This window comes from Balaenoptera musculus, chromosome 4 (genome assembly GCF_009873245.2).
Source record: "Balaenoptera musculus isolate JJ_BM4_2016_0621 chromosome 4, mBalMus1.pri.v3, whole genome shotgun sequence".
NCBI classification, from domain to species: domain Eukaryota; kingdom Metazoa; phylum Chordata; class Mammalia; order Artiodactyla; family Balaenopteridae; genus Balaenoptera; species Balaenoptera musculus.
In genome coordinates, this window is record NC_045788.1 from 89,604,304 (window position 1) to 89,623,641 (window position 19,338).

Sequence of the window (19,338 nt, forward strand, 5' to 3'; positions counted from 1 at the left end):
AGGAGATCTCCCTGCCTGTCAAAGCAATCCATTTGAAGTAATAGTAGTAATTATGGTGATAATGGCTCACACCAAGCCTTATGTGTCAGGTACATCATAAATTCCTTTATTTGAGCTCTGTCCTGTTTCTTGCTCTCTGAATGCTTTCAACTTTTTTTCTATCCCCCTGTGATGTCCAGAAATAAATAAAAGTTTCCAGGGAGGAGTTATCACCTTCCTTGTTTTAGTTTTCATGCTTTTATTGATTCATCCCAAAGATGGAAACATTAGAAAAAGTCAAGGGTAATAAATTTAAAAATTGAAATATAGTCACAGACCAGATTGAAAATGTCTATTTTAAAAATGCTTTAGATTCCAGTTCTTGAACTACAGCTGAAAGCCCTCAGAACATCAGATCTATAGGTGATGTGGCAAACAAAAGTAATCACTTGTCTCTCATCCTGTTCCAGTCTTCAGGGACCTGATTTGAACTTAGATTATTCCTAGCAATTCTCAAGAGAGCTCCATTAATGATATACGTTTAGAGAAAACAATACTTTTGTCCAAAAGTGGGCTGAATTTAGTGCTTTTTATTCATATATTTCAGGGAGCTCTGGAACTCAACGAAAGCAAGATTCTTCGTCTGCAGCTTGCACTCTCGGAAGCTAAAGCGGAACTTGAAAGAAAGCTTTCAGAGAAAGATGAAGAAATAGAAAAATGTAGGTACTTACAATTATTTTGACGAGCGACAGTTGCATATTTTAGAATCCTTAACTGAACAGAACCCGCTGTGTTTGGCTGCTTTTATGACCCTTGTTGGACTATTACCAAAGAAACAGCCAATCTAACCCAACACTAGAATCCTTCTAGTAAGCTCAGCACTGTTAATATAAAGGAATACCTCTACACGGTTACTATCAGGTTTTTATGATTTTCTTATAAAATTCTTTTCGAGCAGCTTCTACTTGCATACGAGACTCAAGATAACACACCAAAAAAGAATAAGTATGTGGGCAAGGACTGTTTATGCTGTCTGGGTTTCCCTACAACAAGCCGCTTTCTTGAGCGTTCAAGACACTGACTGCTAATGCTAAACAGTGGAGGAAAAGAACTCAAAAATGTGATGCTGGGCATTAAAATTAATGTCGGATCAGAGTGAAGTTTCCACATCCCCCCTGCCTGTACCTGTAGCCATTTGTTTGGAGAGGGGCCGAAGCCAAGAGCTAAGCTGCTTATGAATCCCTGTTGAAGCAGCTGGGTCTTAATAGTCAGGAAACTGAATTAAACAGGAATCCTGGGTTGCAGGATCTCATCTTAGCTTCATCATAACAAGCTGATGATTTTAGAAATTTTGCTTCTTCGCTTCTCAGTGAAGTGAGGGGATGAAAGCAGCCCCATCCATGTCACAGAAGGTGGTGAGGAAGATCAGTAAGCTGATGTTGGCAAAGCACTTCACACTCTAGATCAAAGGCACAATTATAAACACATGGAATTAACTATGATTGTATTATCCATCTGATCTCTTCCCTTAAGTCAATGCCATATGTCAGCATGGAAGAGCATTTTTTGAGTGGGAGGTTCAACTGGCAATTTGCTTTAAACGTGTTTGTTAAACAATTAAAAGAAAAAGTTACCATGTTCAATTGAACTGGCCTCTTACCCATAGCCCATCTTCAGACAAAACTCCCGTGGGGGTCATTTTTTTTAATGAGGATGTCAAGCCAAATTTGGTCCTCTGTGTGCTTTGAGTTATCTTTGCTCTCACTCACTGGCACTTTCCTCTATAGGACTGACTGTGGGGATGAATCCTGGTCTACTTAAGAGGCTCTGAGTCCGTGTCTAAAATAATTTTTTTTTTTTGATGGAGGGCAAAAACATTGGGCCTTGATATTTGCCCTACTTCCTTCCATGAGGAACAAAAACGAATGTCTCCTTGTGCAGTTAAAAAAAAACAAAAAAATCCCCCTCGTTTCAGGTAACGTCAAACCTGTGCCTATTAATAAACCCAGCTAAGTAAAACTGAATCCTGAGAGTCTGCATCTTGTCAGGTACATCTGAATGTTGTAGAGCTGTTCACCAATTATAATAATTTTAGTGCACAGGAAGCTGGAGATCCAAACAGCTAGGGCTGGGAGAAGAAAGAACTGAAGACGAGGCAGGAGCTGCGAAGGGGCTGAAAAAAGAAGGGCGGGCTGAAGGGAGGAATAAGCTATTCATGAGTTTTAGTTAATGATTCATAATAACTGTAATAGGTACATCCAGAAAGGAAAGGTGAGCATATCTTCACAAAATATCACAAATACCATGCAGACCCTTTCGGTGTGAGTGCCCTGTGCCAGTGGAGATTGGATCAGAATGCCTTGGTCTAATCCAAGGGTTTAATCTGACTTCAGGGCTAGGAGAGGATGGGATCTTAAGGAAACTGAAGAGAATGCCAGGGGGAAATACTAGCAAAGCAGAGGATTTTGAGCAATCAAGGGTAAACCAGGTAAAACCCAGAACTCAAGGGAAATATTGCCTGAGGGAAAGATGAAGTTCAAGGTCCTATTTCACATAATCCTTGGGAAGCGCCATAGAAACTGAAGGAGGCCTGTGAATCAGGACCCGAGAAGCTGAAGGGACCAGGAGAACAGGAGAGAGACTCAGAGGCAAAGGCAAAACCTTGGTAGAGCTGCAAACCGGGTACCTCATTCACTCATTCTCTGCCCCCTAGCCCGCTGCTTTTCCATTCGGCGAGGACTGATCCTGTATGAGCCGGGCTGGAAGCCTGTTGGTGGTGGAAGAATGAGCAGCTGGTACGCGAGTTGTATGTTTCACTTGCTCAACAGATATTTGAGCGCTTCATGTTGGCAAGATGCTGTGCCTGCTCTCCTAGACGGGGCTTCCCAAACTTTCATGGATTGTTAGGGCTTTTTGGTTTTTCCCTACAAACGTTATAATTAGCAGAGCTAGAGGTAGGCGGGCGACAGTGCAGTCACTGCTGGAAGGAGGGGAGGAGCTTTGATGGCCGGCTTTGATCCTTGCCCTCCTTCACACAGGAAAGGAAGAGTGACATCGTGGCTCCTTGAAGGCCGGCTGGCGGCCATGACTGCTGTCTAAGTCAGGCCCTGCTGCAAGGCCCCAGACTGGGTTGAGAACAAGTTGGTCAGTTGCGTCCTGAATCTTCTGGGGCCACTGACTATATACATCCCCCTCCCAACTCAGGGTATTCAAGGAAATGCTGAAATGTGTGGCGGTCTTCTCAGTGGCCCGGGTGCCCCTGGCCTGCATTCTGCTCTCCCTGGACACACCCAGCGAGGTGCTGCGGAAGGAGCTTTTGGGAATGAGGTATCGAAACGCCTTACTCTATCGAAATGTGCTTGTTTGCTTTGGTTTGATCATCTACGGAAGGGTTCGATGTATGGGGTCACGTGGTAGATACTTTTGGCTTTGCAGGACATAGAGTCTCTGTTGTAGCTACTCAACTCTGCAATTGTAGCTTGAAAGCAGCCATAGACCATAAGAAATTAAATGGTCGTGGCTGGGCCCATAGCCCATAGTTTGCCCACCCCCAGCCTATGGCCTCAGGTACCTGGTAACATTCCGTCATCTTTTCCTTCCATATTGTTCACTCCTCTGCACTCAGTAATAGCGAACTTTGCCACATGGTCTCAATTTACATGTACTATCCAACTTAATTTCTTTTATTGTCTGAGTCTCTGCCAGAAGAATATGTTTAAATCTCTTCTCATTTCTAAGGAAAATATTTTAGCGCGACTTCAAGAAGTAGGAGCTCAAACTCAGACATGGCATTTAGTTAGCAAAATATCTTGTTAATCACTTTAAAGCTGAGTCGTATGTATTAGAATTAAGGAAAATCTTTCATTTCCCTGATATAGATGAGCAACATGGCAGGAGAAAAATATTACTGATTGAATTGACTGTCAATTTAAATCCTTAACTTTTTCAAGTTTTAAAAAAAATGGTTTTGTTTTTGTTTGCATTTGGTTTCTTTCCTCAAATTGTGTTTCACATTTCAGAAAAAAAGAGGAAAGAAAGAAAAGGAACTTCTTACTATATTGCCCTGGTCCTGACTGCTTCATTTTTCTTAAAAAACGTACTCAAGGAGCTTTCATTTTAAAGATTTCTTGACTCTGCATGGAATGCACTGATTGTTTACTGGCCATTCTCTAGGCCTGTGTTATACAGAAGCCTCTTAAACCGTAGCACTTTCTACTTGTCTGTAGGCACTCATGAAGTTTCATAAACAACTGTGGAAAAAGTACAATTTGAAACATTCATTTTGTCTGCCTAAGTAGAATATATCTCTATACAGAGGATTTTGACACCAGCTTAGAGACGCCTTAGTGTTCCTGCATGAGGAGAGTCAACTGTGGCAAAAATGAGTTTCCTCATGTAAGACAGAGCAGTATCTTAAAGCTTTCAGTGATGCTGAGTGTGTGTCCCTGTAATATTATGGGCTAGGGCAGCCATAACAAAATAGACTGCGTGGCTTAAACAACAGAAATTTCTTTTCTCACATTTCTGAAGGCTGGAGGTCAAAGATCAAGTTGCTGGTAAGTCTGGGCCTAAGACTTCTCTCCTTGGCTCGCAGGTGGCCAACTTGCTGGGTCCTCACATTTTCTTTTCTCTGTGCACACCCATCCCTGTGTCTCTTTGTGTGTCCATATTTCCTCTTATAAGGACATCAGTCAGATTGGATTAGGGCCTACCCTAAGGGCCTCGTTTAACTTAATCACCTCTTTAAAGGCCCTGTCTCCAAATTTACTCGCATTCTGAGGTACTGGGGGTTAGGGGCTTCAACATATGAATTTGGCTCGGGGGAAGAGAGGAGGGACAAAATTCAGCCATAACAGTCTCTAGTAACATTACGTGCTGGCATTCCTGTAGGATTCTGATCTGGGAGCAGGAAAAAAGCCTAGGACCTAAGGATAGGCAGGAGAGGCTGGCCGCAGCATGTGGGAGCCAGGACATGGCACTGGCAAAGGAGAGGTGCTGACTCTGGAACCAGAAAGAGTTCTTTCCTGTACATTTGCATAACTACTTCTGAAACCTCCCCCCCATCAATGGGGTGAGGGTGGTCACAAAAAGTGGCACCTCCACCTGTCACCCAACGGGAAACTCTGACCACGCTCTTACTCCTCTGTAGGCTGTGTGACTTCCTGCTGGCCTCAGAGATCAGAATACAGGCTCAAAGACAACTCAGTGTGGAACCTAATTCTGACTCAAGATGAGTATGTGTCTGCTATTTGTGCTGATGGGCTCTATGAATATGTCTTGTCTTATCTGCCCAGTACTAGGCCCTGTTTCATAGGGTGAGCTTAACGGGGCCTGTGTTATAACAGTTACACTGTCCTGACTCACAACCACCAAATCTTGATGGCTTAAAACCAACAAAGCTTATTTTTGCTTTGTGTCAGAGTCCAGTGTGGGGTAGGATGGAGAGTGGGCCACTATCCCAAGTCACTCAAGAACCCAGGTTCCTTCCATCTTCTGATGCCAGATGATCCATGTGTGGCCACCAAGTTTGCTATAGATGGGGAAGAGAGAGCACAGGATCACACAAGTAAAAGGCTGTATGTGTGAGGCTTGGAAACACTTCTGCCCATAGTCCGTTGGTCAGAATTCAGTCACATGGTCCCAGACTTACTGCAAGAGTGCTAGGAAATGATTGCCATGGGTTCCCCACAGTTTTTCATTGTCTCTCTGAACACACATCTATTGTGTAAGCTTCTGTCACTTTGCAAAAATGATTTCAGCATGGATCTTTCATTGTTATAAAGGCATATTGAAGTAATTCAATATCACACAGCAGTTGGTTTTCTCAGCCTATCCTTGGTTGTACTCCCAAACTCCTGGAGAAAGATAACCATGCTATTCTAGGGGAATTTGGTGTCACAGGCTGTTAGAGCAGGATTGCTGGCGATCAGGACTTATTCCAACCTGGGTGGCTCTTTCTTGTCGTGTTCAGGCATGTTTCACTGTTGAAAGTATTTAAATATTATGCCTGTCTGAAAGCGCATCCTTCCTTCACCCTTAGCCACTCTAGGGAATCTAGACCGTCCCGGAGGGGGTCTTAGATAAGGCAAAGGCTGCCCCACAGGAACCTCAAAAAGATTCTGGTGCTTTTCTTGATTTTTCCGGGAAGTTGGTCTGGGAATCTTAGTCTGTTATGATGGACAAATGCTCACTGACCTAACCCTTCCATCTCCATGGTTTCCAAATGAAGACCCTTTAGACTCATTTTGTTAATTACACAGAATTTTTCTTGAATTTTAATTTTTTCTGATTCCTAAACAGTTGTGTGTACACAGCAGGTAACCTTTCTTAATTTGGGTGCATGATTTTTCCCCTGAATGTTATTCTAAAATTAGGAGGCAGCAGCAGTGTGCTATTGACTCCCTGCAGTCGAGCCTGGATTCTGAAGCTCGGAGCAGAATTGAGGGCACCGGGCTGAAGAGGAACATGGAAGCGGACCTCACTGGGACGGAACTCCAGCTCAGCTGTGTCAACCGGCAGGTGTCAGGGGCAACCAAATCCCTGGGCCAGCTTCAGATCCAGATCAAGGTATTTTCAATTGTAATGCAGGGGTGAGGCAGGGATGTCTCTGCTTATGGGAGCAAACCAAGCGGCAGGTTGTGTTGAGCAATAAACGTCAGGACAACAAATCTAATCCTTCAGGAGAGCGGGAAGATGCTTAACGTTGAATCGGTGGGGCTTGTTCAGAGCGCGCATGCGTAAGCGCAGGTCCCGCTGAACTGCCCAGGATCCGTGTCCCCGGCGCGTGTTTTCTCTCTCAGGACCTTCGGGCGCAGCTGGAGGACAGCACACGCCTGAACAGTGCGCTGAAGGAGCATTTGGCGGTGGCCGAGCGGCGCAATGCTCTTCTCCAGGCTGAACTCGAGGAGCTGAGGGCCTCGCATGAGCAGACAGAACGCGGGCGCAGGCTGGCGGAGGAAGAGCTCCTGAAAGCCACAGGAAAGAAATCAAGCTTTTCCACGCCCAGGTGGGGCCCGTAAACTCGCCATTAGCCATGGCAGCTGGTGGGAGGCAATGGATCCACACCGGTTGGCCTAGGACGGTACATGGTTGCCACGTGGAGCCTTGCAGGTGGCCGGTGAGGCAGGGAGAGCCTTAGGCAGCAGAGTGGAGGTCTCGCCCTTCATTCATCCCCAAATGCATTGGTTCCCTAGGGCTGCAGCAGCCAAGTTCCCAAACTGGTTACAGAAATGTAATCTCTCACAGTTCTAAAGGCTAGAAGTCTGAAATCAAGGCATTGGCAGGGTCTTGAATCTTGCAGGGAGTCCTTCCTTGCATTTTCCCAGCTTCTGGTGGTTTGTTGGCAATCGTTGGTGTTCCTTAGCTTATAGATGCGTCACTCCAATTCACCTCCTTCACATGGCATTTTCTCTGTGTCTTTAACATCATCTTCCCTCTGTATCTGTCATTGTCCAAATTTCCAAATTTTTATGAGGACATCAGTCATATTAGATTTGGACCCACTCTAATGACCTCATTTTAACTCGACTACCTCTCTAAAGACCCTATTTCCAAGTAAGGTCACATTCCGAGGATTGGGGGTTAGGACTTCAACATATGTTTTTGGGGGGAGGGACACAATTTGACCCAAAACACTAAGCCCTGCCAGAAGAATGAACTGTCAGGGCACTCATAGCTAGGAGGCTGGGGAGAGAGAGAGGAACATTCGCTAGTGTTCCAGAATCATTTGCCTGCTTCTCCTGTTCCCGCTAAGCCATGCATTCCCTGAGCATCCCAGGATTCGAAAAACAATGCTCCTGCCTCAGAGCCAGGAGATTTCAAACAATTCTGAGTGGCTGCTGACAGATAGGATGATCTGTCAGGACTCTGGCTTCTCATGGAAGGTTATGTAAGTGACACAAAGCAAGAGTTCTTAAATCGTTGCCGTTCTCATGGAATCTGGAGAAGCCACAGTGGCTAGGACAAAAGCTCGACAAACATTTTTAGGGCACCCACCATAAGCTGAACAGGTATGCATGGTATAGACAGATGCAAAATATCTCCATCGTCCTAAAAAGGTGGAGATCTAAGTTACCAAACTGCAGTGCACTGCTGGGGTTGTAGTGATAAAGCAAGCACACCCGTACGGAAAGCCTTCCCTGACGATCCTAGACTTAGGTAGATGCACAGTATGCTTAATCTGAGTCGTGAAGGACCTGGAAGAAGTCAGCCAAGTAGAGAGAAAAGTCAAGGGCAGAGGCATGGGGAAAAGAGGGAATTTAGGATGTTAAGGAAAATTGATATACTTACTATAGCATACGGTAGGGGGTAGGAGAGATCAGCAGAATTGATGCTAAGGGAGAGGTGGGTAGAGCCAGGTCACCAGGGATCTTGATTTTGAGACTGATGGAGTTTGAATTCTATCATGCAGCTGATGGGGGTCTGCTGAAGAATTGTGAGTAACTGGGAGGGAAGTTATTAGATATGCATTTTAGGAAGTTTACTCTGGTGATTGTTGTGAAGGATGGATTAATGCAACTAGGGGCAGATGTGCCATGCTCTGAGATATTTAGAAACATCTGTGGGATCATTTTGGTTGCCACAGAGACTGGGAAGTACCACTGACATTTAGTGGGCAAGGTCCAAAGATACTAATGCTCCTGCAAGATACAGGATAATTCAACATCCCAAAGAATTGCCCCTCCCAGAATGCCAACTGTGACCCCACTGAGAAACACTGGATAAAAGGAAGTATTAATATAAACCAAAGATGTACCTGCTGGAAGGCACTGCATTTAGTTTGTGCCTACAGTTTGTGCCCATGTGCATGACACGATCCTATTAGGATACCATGTGGTATAAAACAAATAGGCTATATGTTATGCATAATTCCCAACAAGCTAACTTACTTCAATATTTTCTTTCTGTCTCAAGAAAACTTAACTAAGTACAATGAGTGGGAATCTTATAAAGTAGAATATTGAATTTTTAAAAAGTAAATCATTCACTATCTGTAGCACTTAATATCTATTGGTAACAAATTATTTGCCATGCATGTTATAACTGATGGTATACCAGTGGGTCCCAATATGATGACAAACCACTAGCCTAGAGAGAGATAAGGACATCAACCAGAGCAAAAGCAGACATAGAGAGGAGGAGATAGATTTGAAAAAAAAGAAAGAAAATTAGGTAATAGACCTGATCTCCAGAGCAGAGTTTCTGAAACTTTACGTGTATAAGAGAAACTAACACAAAAATGCACATTCTCAGGCCTCACCCCAGACCCACTGAATCAGAATCTCTGCAGCAGGAGGAATCAAACGAGTTTTCAGGTGATGCTGTCAGTGCAGAAACTACCCCTTGAGCAGCTCTGGTCTAGGTGACGTATTGCTCACAAAGGTCTTCTCCCCCACCTTAGCCATTGGTGGCCCCCTTGCAATTACTGGAACACCGTCAATCTTCTGATTGACATACAATGAGTATTTTCTAGAACCTTCTGCATCCCCAGACTTCTAGCCTAGAGCAAACATATGAGGCCAAACTTATCCTTGTCTAATTACATGTGTCCTTTTTCAAACCTGAGCTGTGACAATCTAGATTGCTCTTCTGCACAGTACTCCCTCACCCCCTGCTTCCCAAATGGAACCAATCATTCGGCTTGAAAAGATTTTAACTATCAACTCCCCAACAGATTTTAAATGATTCTATGTATAAACGAATCACCATTTATATTGTACCTTTCTTTACAAAGAAAGAGTTTCTATGGAGTTCTGTGCAGTGAGCATCCCAGCATACTCCTGGAAATACCCTCATCGCTCCAGGCCACACCCACGGCAGTGGGAGGCCTGAGGCACACAGAGCCTGGCTCTCCATAAGGACAGAGGGTAGCAACCTTGATGAAGATGCTTCACGCCATCAAGGAAGTAGGGTAGAACCTGTGAGGCTGGAATATCTTTCTTCCTATTTCCAAAGGCTTAATCTTGCCACTGAGAGAGGCACTAGCTACAAGAAAAGTGAATGAACAGAAGAGAAATTAAAAATAGGAAGGCTATGCCTTTTAAATACATTCTCTATGCTAAGAGTTCACACCCTCAGAAAAACTGTGCTACAAACACAGACCAAAAAGGAGTTTCAGCCTCTAATGTCACAACCCAGGAAGGAAAGAATTAGGGAAGCATCAGCCAAAGAACACAAATAATCCTCCAGCGTAATGGAGGTTTCTCAGGCCTGGGGGATGAGGCTCATCTAAATTGCTTTTCCCACCCCCTCACTGCAAAATTAATAGAAGCAGAGGTAGATAATGAGGAAGATTTTCTTCCCCTGGAGCAGCATGCAGGAAACTGATTTTTATTACCCAAACCCCTGCTTTCCACATGTCTGCTTTTGACACTGACTTCTGCTCTAGGACACTTGCTTCTTCCCCATCAAAGAGCAAAAGGCAGAAAAACATATCCCTCAACCAGCTGAAAACCGAACACATGTTTGGGGCTTGTAGGTTGTCTGGGTCCATTTCTCCTTTCTGACTCAGGCTGTCATCTCTCCAGTACTGAGCCTCTAATGGATGAAATCCCTTGCATTCAAGTCTAACGTGGTCTCCTGGGCCTGGAAGTATTGCTTCATGAGTATGGCTGACGAGAGGAAAACACCCTCCCGGCCAGAGCCCCTCGCATTGCATGTCCTGAACACACCAGCTTGCGTTTGCACCACTGATTTCAACTTGCCTAATGAGGATGCCGCTTTTCCTTAGAGCACGAGTCTCCTCAGCCAGAAGAAGAAACTGGAGGTTGGTGTTGCCAGGATGCAGAAGGAAGCTGAAGAGGCGATGCAACGGTGTCAAAATGCAGAAGAGAAGGCCAAGAAGGCAGCTACCCACCGAGGTGGGTCCATTGACTGCCTGCTTGCTCCTGTCTTCCAGAGTTGATGGGAGCAGTAGCCAAGGGGCAGGGGCAAAGCTGCAAACAAAAAGGATTCCATTGATTCTCCATATGGCTAGGGGGAGGTCAGCTGACCCCTCTGCCTCTGTCCCCATTTTGAAAAATTAGGCCAGTTGGCTCCTCCCTTCCATTCTGTCCACACAATGAAAAGGAGCAGCTGAATTGCCATAAGCAAAATCTTATGAAAGCAAGAGATTTTTTAAAAAGTTAATCCACTTTCCACTTGTGAATCAATATATCTAGTGTCTAGAAACAATTCTTCTTGTGTTTCCTTACCCATAGCTATTTTTCCTAGGGTCTGTAATAGCTTTATGATGATGATCTGCAAAGAATGCTTATTTCACTTATTTTTTTAAATTATTTATTTATTTATTATTTATTTATTTTTGGCTGCGTTGGGTCTTCGTTGCTGCGCGCGGGCTTTCTCTAGTTGCGGCGAGCGGGGGCTGCTCTTCATTGCGGTGCGCGGGCTTCTCATTGCAGTGGCTTCTCTTGTTGCGGAGCACGGGTTCTAGGTGTGCAAGCTTCAGTAGTTGTGGCTCACGGGCTGCAGAGCACAGGCTCAGCTGTTGTGGCGCACGGGCTTAGTTGCTCCACGGCATGTGGGATCTTCCCGGACCAGGGCTTGAACCCATGTCCCCTGCATTGGCAGGCGGATTCTTAACCACTGCGCCACCAGGGAAGTCCCTATTTCACTTATTTTTTTACAGCCCATACTATTGCTTCAGTAAGAGAGTCAGGTTGGTGAAGAAGGGCTTCAGGATTGGTGTACCTTCTTTATCTGCAAGTTTAAAATTGTTGATAGTGGTGCTTTTCCTGAATGAGACTAAGCTCAGGGTTGGCTGCCAGCCTTGACTGTACCTTTGTGGGAACTGGAAAAAGGCACCTGCTGGACCCCCACTGTGGGTAGATGCAGACTTCTCTCAAAAGGCATGGCAACCAGAAGGCAATACTCAGCAAAAAATAAAAAATAAAAAGATGTCGTGGAGGAGGGAGGTGAGGAGAAGTCTGTGTGTGAAGAACCCAGCCTTGCAAGTCCCAGTGCTTGCTGAGCAGAGCTTGGGCTTGATTTCAGCCTCCACCCACCCCATCCCCATCAGGTGGTTCTGTATAGTCCATCAGACACACAAACACATGCGGCAGCCCTGACCTTGCCCTGTGAATGAAAACTGATCCTCTTGCTAGAATGTATATGGGAATCGAGGAGACAAGATATTCAATTAGATTTTACATTAGTCATTTTAAAATTCAAAAGGAGGGAAAAGCTTACTGAGTTATTTCGCATTTGGGGAGCTAAACAAAACTTTTGTACCAAATCCTAGCTACCAGGTCACTGTAGAATCCAGAAGAATGGGGAAACATGCTTAGCACTCACCCATTTTGTATCAAAGCAGACACTTTCTGATGGAAAAGAGGTGTGTGAAAAGCTTAAAAGCTTTCTGATGGAAAAGAGGTGTGTGAAAGCTTAAAAGCGTTTGGCCAAGGAAAAAATAATATGCTTAACATTTATGAAAATCCACATAGATAGAAAGGAATAAAAAGAGCTTTTACTCCTGCTTGGTAGGTATATGCAGTCAACACATTAGGAAGACTCTATCTGCATAACCTCACCTTTATAAGGTTTCCTTGACAATGTTGAAAAATGAACTCACTACCTCTTTCCTCGCTTTATTTCTCCAATAGTTCAGCTGTGAGTTCCAACCCCACATAGCAGAACCCAGTTACCTCCGTCATTCATTCTTTGCCCTCACCGTCTACACAGACGTCTCACACTTAAATTATACAGATGGTTGGTAACCTGATAGACAGAGAAACTTTGTCTGGGAGGGCAGTGTCCTTACATTAAAGGCACTGAGAGAGTCATGAAACAGTTCTTAATAATTGCAGCGAGACCCCAAGCCCTTAGTATACATAGCCAAAGCCAAGAGTGGGAGTCACAAGAATTAACCCTCCTTGTGCCAGATTATTGGCACTGAGAGCCTCAGTTGCTACCAAATCCCTGGAGCCTAAATTTGTTTGCAGTTGCGAATCACAGAATTATAGAAGTGAGACGTGAAAAAGGTTCTCATAGCCACTGCACACTTTTCCTGGTGCATGATGTTACAGGACGTGTCCTGGTGCTTCACTCAGTTAAAAGCTCTGCCTTCAGTTGGTCATCTTTCTTTCAATACAGGTGTTGTATAATAATGTTCACATGGTGTTTCTTCTCTGGTCTGTTTCCACCACCCCTCACCCTAATCTCCAGTAGCTGCTGCTATCTTGATTGCCTTATGGTTAACAAACTCGAGGGCCACAGAGGTTAGGGAGAGCATGGTGGGAAGAGATTAAGCACACAGAGGCAAGGCATGGCACCTAGTCACATCAGGAACGGAAGACTGTGGGTAGAAATGTTAAGCTTGATTGGCTGCTGGATTGTCTCAGTCCCTTTCCTTCTTTTCTAGGTAGCAAACATGTCAGAAGAACTGAAGAAGGAGCAAGATGCCAGTGCCCACGTGGAGAGGATGAGAAAGAACATGGAGCAAAGACTTACAGGAAAGACTGGGTGACGCTGAGGAGACCGCCATGATAGGGAATAGAAAGCAAAGCCAGAAACTAGAATCCAGGGTAGGAGTTTGCCTGCATAATCATGGGGTCTTGACAACTCCCAGTTCGAAGCCTTATCGTCCTGTAATGTCACACCAGATAGCCCCTACCTCCCTCCTCACTTTTGCTTGTAACATGTTCAGATCTTTGACGGTGTCAGATCTCAGTATATTCTTTCCTTCTTCTTGACTTTGGGCCAGTAAATAGGACTTTTCTTGGACTGGGTGAAATCCGCCATCCTGCTAAGTGAGAATGCAGTTCCTCCCACTCACCCGCCCCAGCTCTAGGGCTCCCCACAGCCAGGGAGACCAGCTGTTTCCAAACACACCCTCGCAGTCTTGCTTCTGTGCCTTTGCTCCTGTTATTTCCTCTGTGGAGAATGCGCGTTTCCTAACAGCCAGACAAAGGGGAGGGAAATAACTAAATCAAGGATCAAAACAGACTTAGTGAAAATATAGTAAAAGGCCTGACAGAAATGATGTAGTACCTGCCTTCAGGGAGCTCAAAAATAAATAGGAAGACCTAGCTTGAAAATAGGATTTTTAAAATTATTGAATCTATTTCAGTGACAACGTATAGGTCATGTGACAAATGCTATAAGGATGGAAAGAATATCTGAGTGGGATTTCATGGTTCAGAAGGGCCTCTGAAAAATAAAGTATTGCCTTTGCACATTTATGGTATATCCGTATAATGGAATACCAATGCACATTGATGGTACATCCATATAATCACACTAATTTAAAAGGAGTGAGGAAGAGCTCTGTAATGTCCTGGAGATCATGGCTAGTGGTATAATGATGATAAAAGGTACAGGCGATGTTGAGAGTATACAAACTTCTGTGCAAGAAACAGGGGAAACATGAAAACATGTACACATTTGCTTGTATTTTCAAAAAGAATTGGTGACAGAATAAAACAAGGACTAATAAAAACAATTACTCATAGGAGGAGAACACAGAGATAAAAGCTAGACCTTCTGAATGCAACTTGTGTAGTTGGTGTGATTGCAAAATCATATGAAACACACCCTCCCCCTTCAACCCCCTACCCCGTGTGCTGCTTTATTTCTCTCCATACCACTTATCACCATCTAACATAGTCTGTATTTTACTTTGTTTCGTTTGTGTGTTTCCCTTCCTTAGAATGGATGCTTATAGAGGGGAGAGATTTTTGTCTGTTTTGTTCCCTGCTGCATCCCTGGCCCTGGTGTCTGGTGCATAGTAGGCACCAAATATTTGTTGAATGAATATTATGTTAACCTTGGTTGTATAACTCTGTTCATCTGTACTACAGCTCTCCCACAAAGCAGGGCTATGGGGCTGTGGGTGACATATGTGTGACAAAAACTCAGAATCTGATTTCTTTAGAGAGTCAGAGCTTAACATGGAGAAAGAAGCTTAAGATGAGGCAGTACATTGGCTGAATCCTTAAAGAGTGCTATATATAGCTTATTCTCTCTATATATTTACGTACATTCGTAATACACACGTGTGTGTAATTTTGTAATCCAAGAGGGGAAGTTTATCACCTCTGCATGGATTAGCCTTTCACATCCTTGAGTCTAAACAGCCCTTTTATGAGCTCACATAGTTCAACCAGCTCACTTTTTGGCGAGGCGGTTTTCCCAGAGTTTGCCCTGTTTCACCACTGCCAGAATGAGAGCGCACCCGTCTTCCCTGATGGTGTCACTATTTCAAATGATCGTGCCAGCAGGCAAATGCAATGCCCGCCTGGCTTGCTGGCTGTCCGCCTGTCATCTGAGACCGTGGTTTGCTTGCAGGTCTGTGAACTGGACGTTGAACTGGAAAGCGAAGTCCGACGCAACGCAGAGGCCCAGAGCGGAGCCCGCAGGCTTGAGCGAGGCATCAAAGAGCTGACCCACCGGGTACTCCAGGAAGCCACTCCCTGTTTGCCCGGCTGAGCTCTACCCTGGGCAGATGTGCTCCTTCAGGTCTGAAACGACCCCCTAGGTCTCCTGTAGCTCTCTCTCCATCTTTGCTCTCCTTCAGCGGGAGACATCAACCTGCCCTTCCAGGGCTCCTGTGCTATTGTTGGTTGGGGATAGTCTCTTTTCAGAGCTCTCAGGAAGCAAAATGTGAGCAGCAAGTTGCAATTAGAAGTGAAAAGCTATTTATACTGTCCTTGTTTCTTCACACATAATGTCTGCAGCACTTTCAGAAAGATGTCTTCCTGTGAGAGGCTGAGTGAGAACAATGTGTAAATGAAGTGACTGGCAGAGACGGGGAAAGGGGGGGAGACCCAGCCAGCAGGTTGCATGGGACGCTAGCTAAATTGGAGCAGGGGACATTTCCACTCTTGTTTTCTGGCCGCATGAACACTCCAGGCCACCGCGGACTCTATCTGGTGCTGGTGCCAGGTGGAAACACAGCAAATGCTGAGAGGCCCCCGCAGCTTTCTGACTGTTTCCCTGTGGACTAGCCTTGGTCTAAGCAAATAACTGAAAAGAGGTGGGCAGACTGCTTACCAGTAACTAATGTATTGCCAAAGTAGCAACGTACTCCTTCACTTGTGTTTTCATTTTCTAGCCTTTCTTCCCGTGGAGAAGACCAGAGATTCCACGGCAGCAGAGGCACAGTCTTGCTCACCACTCTGGGCCCAGCACCTTCCTGGCACAGAGTAAGTGCACGTGTTTCAGTTGTTAAGCACAGATGCCAGAGGTCACTTTCTAGCCCTCTCCGCTGCACAGTACAGCTTGTTCCAATGAAAAGGCAAACTCGTCCTAGGCGCCTGCTTTACGGCAACTTGGAGAGCACTCACGTGAGATCTGCTGGTCATGATGCTGGTCCCTGAGGTTGAGTTGGTGTCAAAGACATCAAAGTCTGCCTTCCTTGCAGTAGGAGGGATAGTGTCGATAAGAAAGCAGAATGCTTCAGAAGCATCATCTTGGGCTAATTAAGATGAAATGAAATGAGCTATTTGCACAGTTCTTCTTTGCTGAATAAGTGGTTCTTTCCTAAGGCGAGTTAGTCTGACACTGGGGAATGCGCCCATGGCATGTGTGACTGAGGAAGTAAACACCTGGGGAACGTGAGAGGTGTGCTATTCTACTCTTTTTTTTGAGCAAGGATAAGAAAACATGAGGAAGCAAAATGCTGCTTGTTAATTATGTCTGGCTTTTTCTTTCTATTTTCCTATGGATTATTCTTACAGTTTTCTTCTGTAAACAGGTTCGTCATACAACAATACACCAAAGCTATACTTTCTTTGGTTTCTGTTGTCCCAAGGAATACAATCTTATTCTATTGTATTATTATCTTTGTTTCTTGGTAGCAATAATCTTAGTGTTTCTCTTGTACTAGTATGGTGGTGTATTTCTTAATTTCTTCCAAGTGTCTGCCCAATGCTTAGAGTGTATCTATTCAATTATGCAATGATTTTCTGCCATCAAGTCAGATAATACCTATTGAGTACCTTTTTATGCAAGATAACAGGCTAGACCCTGTCAGTTTAAAGAGACATTAGAGAGCTCTCCACGTTCTTTGATATCAATGCCTGGTTTTGAAATATTCAAGGTAGATGTCGAGTCAACTCAATCTGTTCTCCTTTAACATCAAAATAACCATCAGGACTATGAGGCAGGGTGTTTTGTGATAGTACATTGTAGATGCCATTATGAAATGTCATTTTGAAAGGGACATAAATATGGTTTTCCTTTCTTAGGAAAAATCCTCCAGGAAGATCATACTGTATTGGAAAAGGGAATCAAGTGTCACCCCATCCACAATAGTTCTATGGCCAGTCCCCACTGAGCATTATATCTTCCCCAATATGTCCCTCTAGTGTCTAGAAATTCATCCTATTTTCCTCTCTCCAGTGTCTAAAAAATGTACGCTATAAAGCAGGACATAGGATTAGGAACCTATACTCGTTATAGAAGGTAAAGACAGTTTTCCTCCCCTCCTCCCACCTCTCCATGCACCTGCTCCATGTTACCTTTGTCTGCTTCCTATATTCAGGGATCTCTGTGTAGATGTTATTTAATCCTTACCAATCTAAATATGGATATAGTATCTTCATTTCTAGGGATGAGAAAACAAAATTTAGTCTTGGGTGTGTTCTCCAGGAACCAGATGCCAGGATGGAGTTAAAGTACAAGAGATTTATTGGCGGTAACACCTGGGAAAGATAAAGGGGAGAGCAAGCAGGCTGAGGCAGAGAAAGCTTTCAGAGCACCTTGCGAGTCTGACACCTGTGAAAGGACAGGGTGAAGGAAGGAGGATGGGATAGAAGGAGCCTCCGGTTGCAGTGCAGCTCTGGGCAAGTCTCCAGCACATAGATTGCTGTAAGAAGTCCCATGCTGGGCAAAAAAAGCCAGATCCGGGTAACTTGGCTGTGCCCCACTATCAGCTGGGGGCCGCTTGGGGAGTGTGTGATCTCAGTATAAATGCTACAGCAGATCCCAAAGGCACTGCAGTTGGAGGGTTTCAGGTACCTGCACTCCTCACAGCTGAATGGCAGGTTGTTTTCTTGAAGGGAAATCTGAGCCCTGCACAACCATGGCAACCACAGTTACTTAATGCCTTGGAGGGAGCTGAGATGTGAACCTAAACCTAACAAAGGCTTTGCCTCCCCATGTGGGGGGAACATCAATATCACCAGCCACCTAGCCTTTTTCAGTTTTCTCCTGTGTGGCCTCCTTTACCACACAGGAAATTTACTCACCTGAGTAAATTGGTTTTAAGCAGTTAAACCTCTATTGGGTTTGGAATTCCCTATGACCACATAATTCTATGAGTCTTCAAGTTTCTTAAACCTGAGAGGTAGAGAGCTAGGCAGATGAAAACAAAGAGGGATTTTATTTATAAAGCAGACATCTCATTTCCCCAGTCAGGTGATTTCTTATATATCGGCCCCTGCCTTAGGAAGTTTAAAAATAGTAATTAATTATCTACTGTCAGATTGTACTTTAAGGTGGGAGTGGGAGAGGAGTGCTCTAGGCAACACAAAGAGTTGGTTAATTCAAACTCTCCTTCCTCCCTCCCTTCCTTCATATATATATATATATATATATATAAAACAGATAACATTGTATCAGTTTGGGGTATACAACTTAATGATTTGATATATGTTTACATTGCAATATGATTATTACAACAAGTTTACTTAACACCCATCACCCCACATAGCTGCAAATTTTTTTTTCTTGTGATGAGAACTCTTAAGATCTATTCTCTTAGCAACTTTCAAATATACAATACAGCATTGTTAACTATAGTCACCATGCTCTATATTACATTCCCAGGACTTATTCATCCTATAACTAGAAGTTTGTACCTTTTGACCACATTCACCCATTTCCCCCACCCCCAATCACCCCCCTCTGGCAGCCTCTAATCCGTTCTCTGTTTATGTGAATTCAGTTTTTTAGATTCCACATATAGATGAGATAATATACTGTCTTTCTCTGACTGATTTATTTCACCTATTATAATGCCCTCAAGATCCATCCATGTTGTCACAAATGGCAGGATTTCCGTCTTTTTTATGGCTGAGTAATATTCCAGTGTGTGTGTGTGTGTGTGTGTGTGTGTGTGTGTGTGTACACACAGCACATCTTCTTTTTCCGTTCATCTGTTGATGGATACTTAGATTGCTTCTGTATTTTGGCTACTGTAAATAGTGTTGCCATGAACATGGGGGTGAAGATATCTTTTTGAGATAGTGATTTCATTTCCTGCAGATAAATACCTACAAGAGGAATTGTTGGATCATATGGTAGTTCTATTTTTAATTTTTTGAGGAAACTCCATACTACTTTTCATAGTGGCTATACCAATTTGCATTCCTACCAAGAGTGTACAAGGACTCCTTTTCTTCACATTCTCACCAACAGTTG

General features: G+C 44.2%; 1 protein-coding gene across 1 annotated transcript in view; it reads left to right on the forward strand.

The window, feature by feature from the left end:
- The window catches only part of MYH15 (myosin heavy chain 15), a 198,963-nt gene that overhangs the window by 164,053 nt on the left and 15,572 nt on the right, over positions 1 to 19,338 (forward strand). The window contains 7 exon segments of the mRNA XM_036851779.1: positions 587 to 702; positions 6,354 to 6,546; positions 6,780 to 6,985; positions 10,711 to 10,838; positions 13,341 to 13,416; positions 13,418 to 13,499; positions 15,262 to 15,366. Coding sequence (XP_036707674.1) covers positions 587 to 702; positions 6,354 to 6,546; positions 6,780 to 6,985; positions 10,711 to 10,838; positions 13,341 to 13,416; positions 13,418 to 13,499; positions 15,262 to 15,366 — 906 coding nt within the window.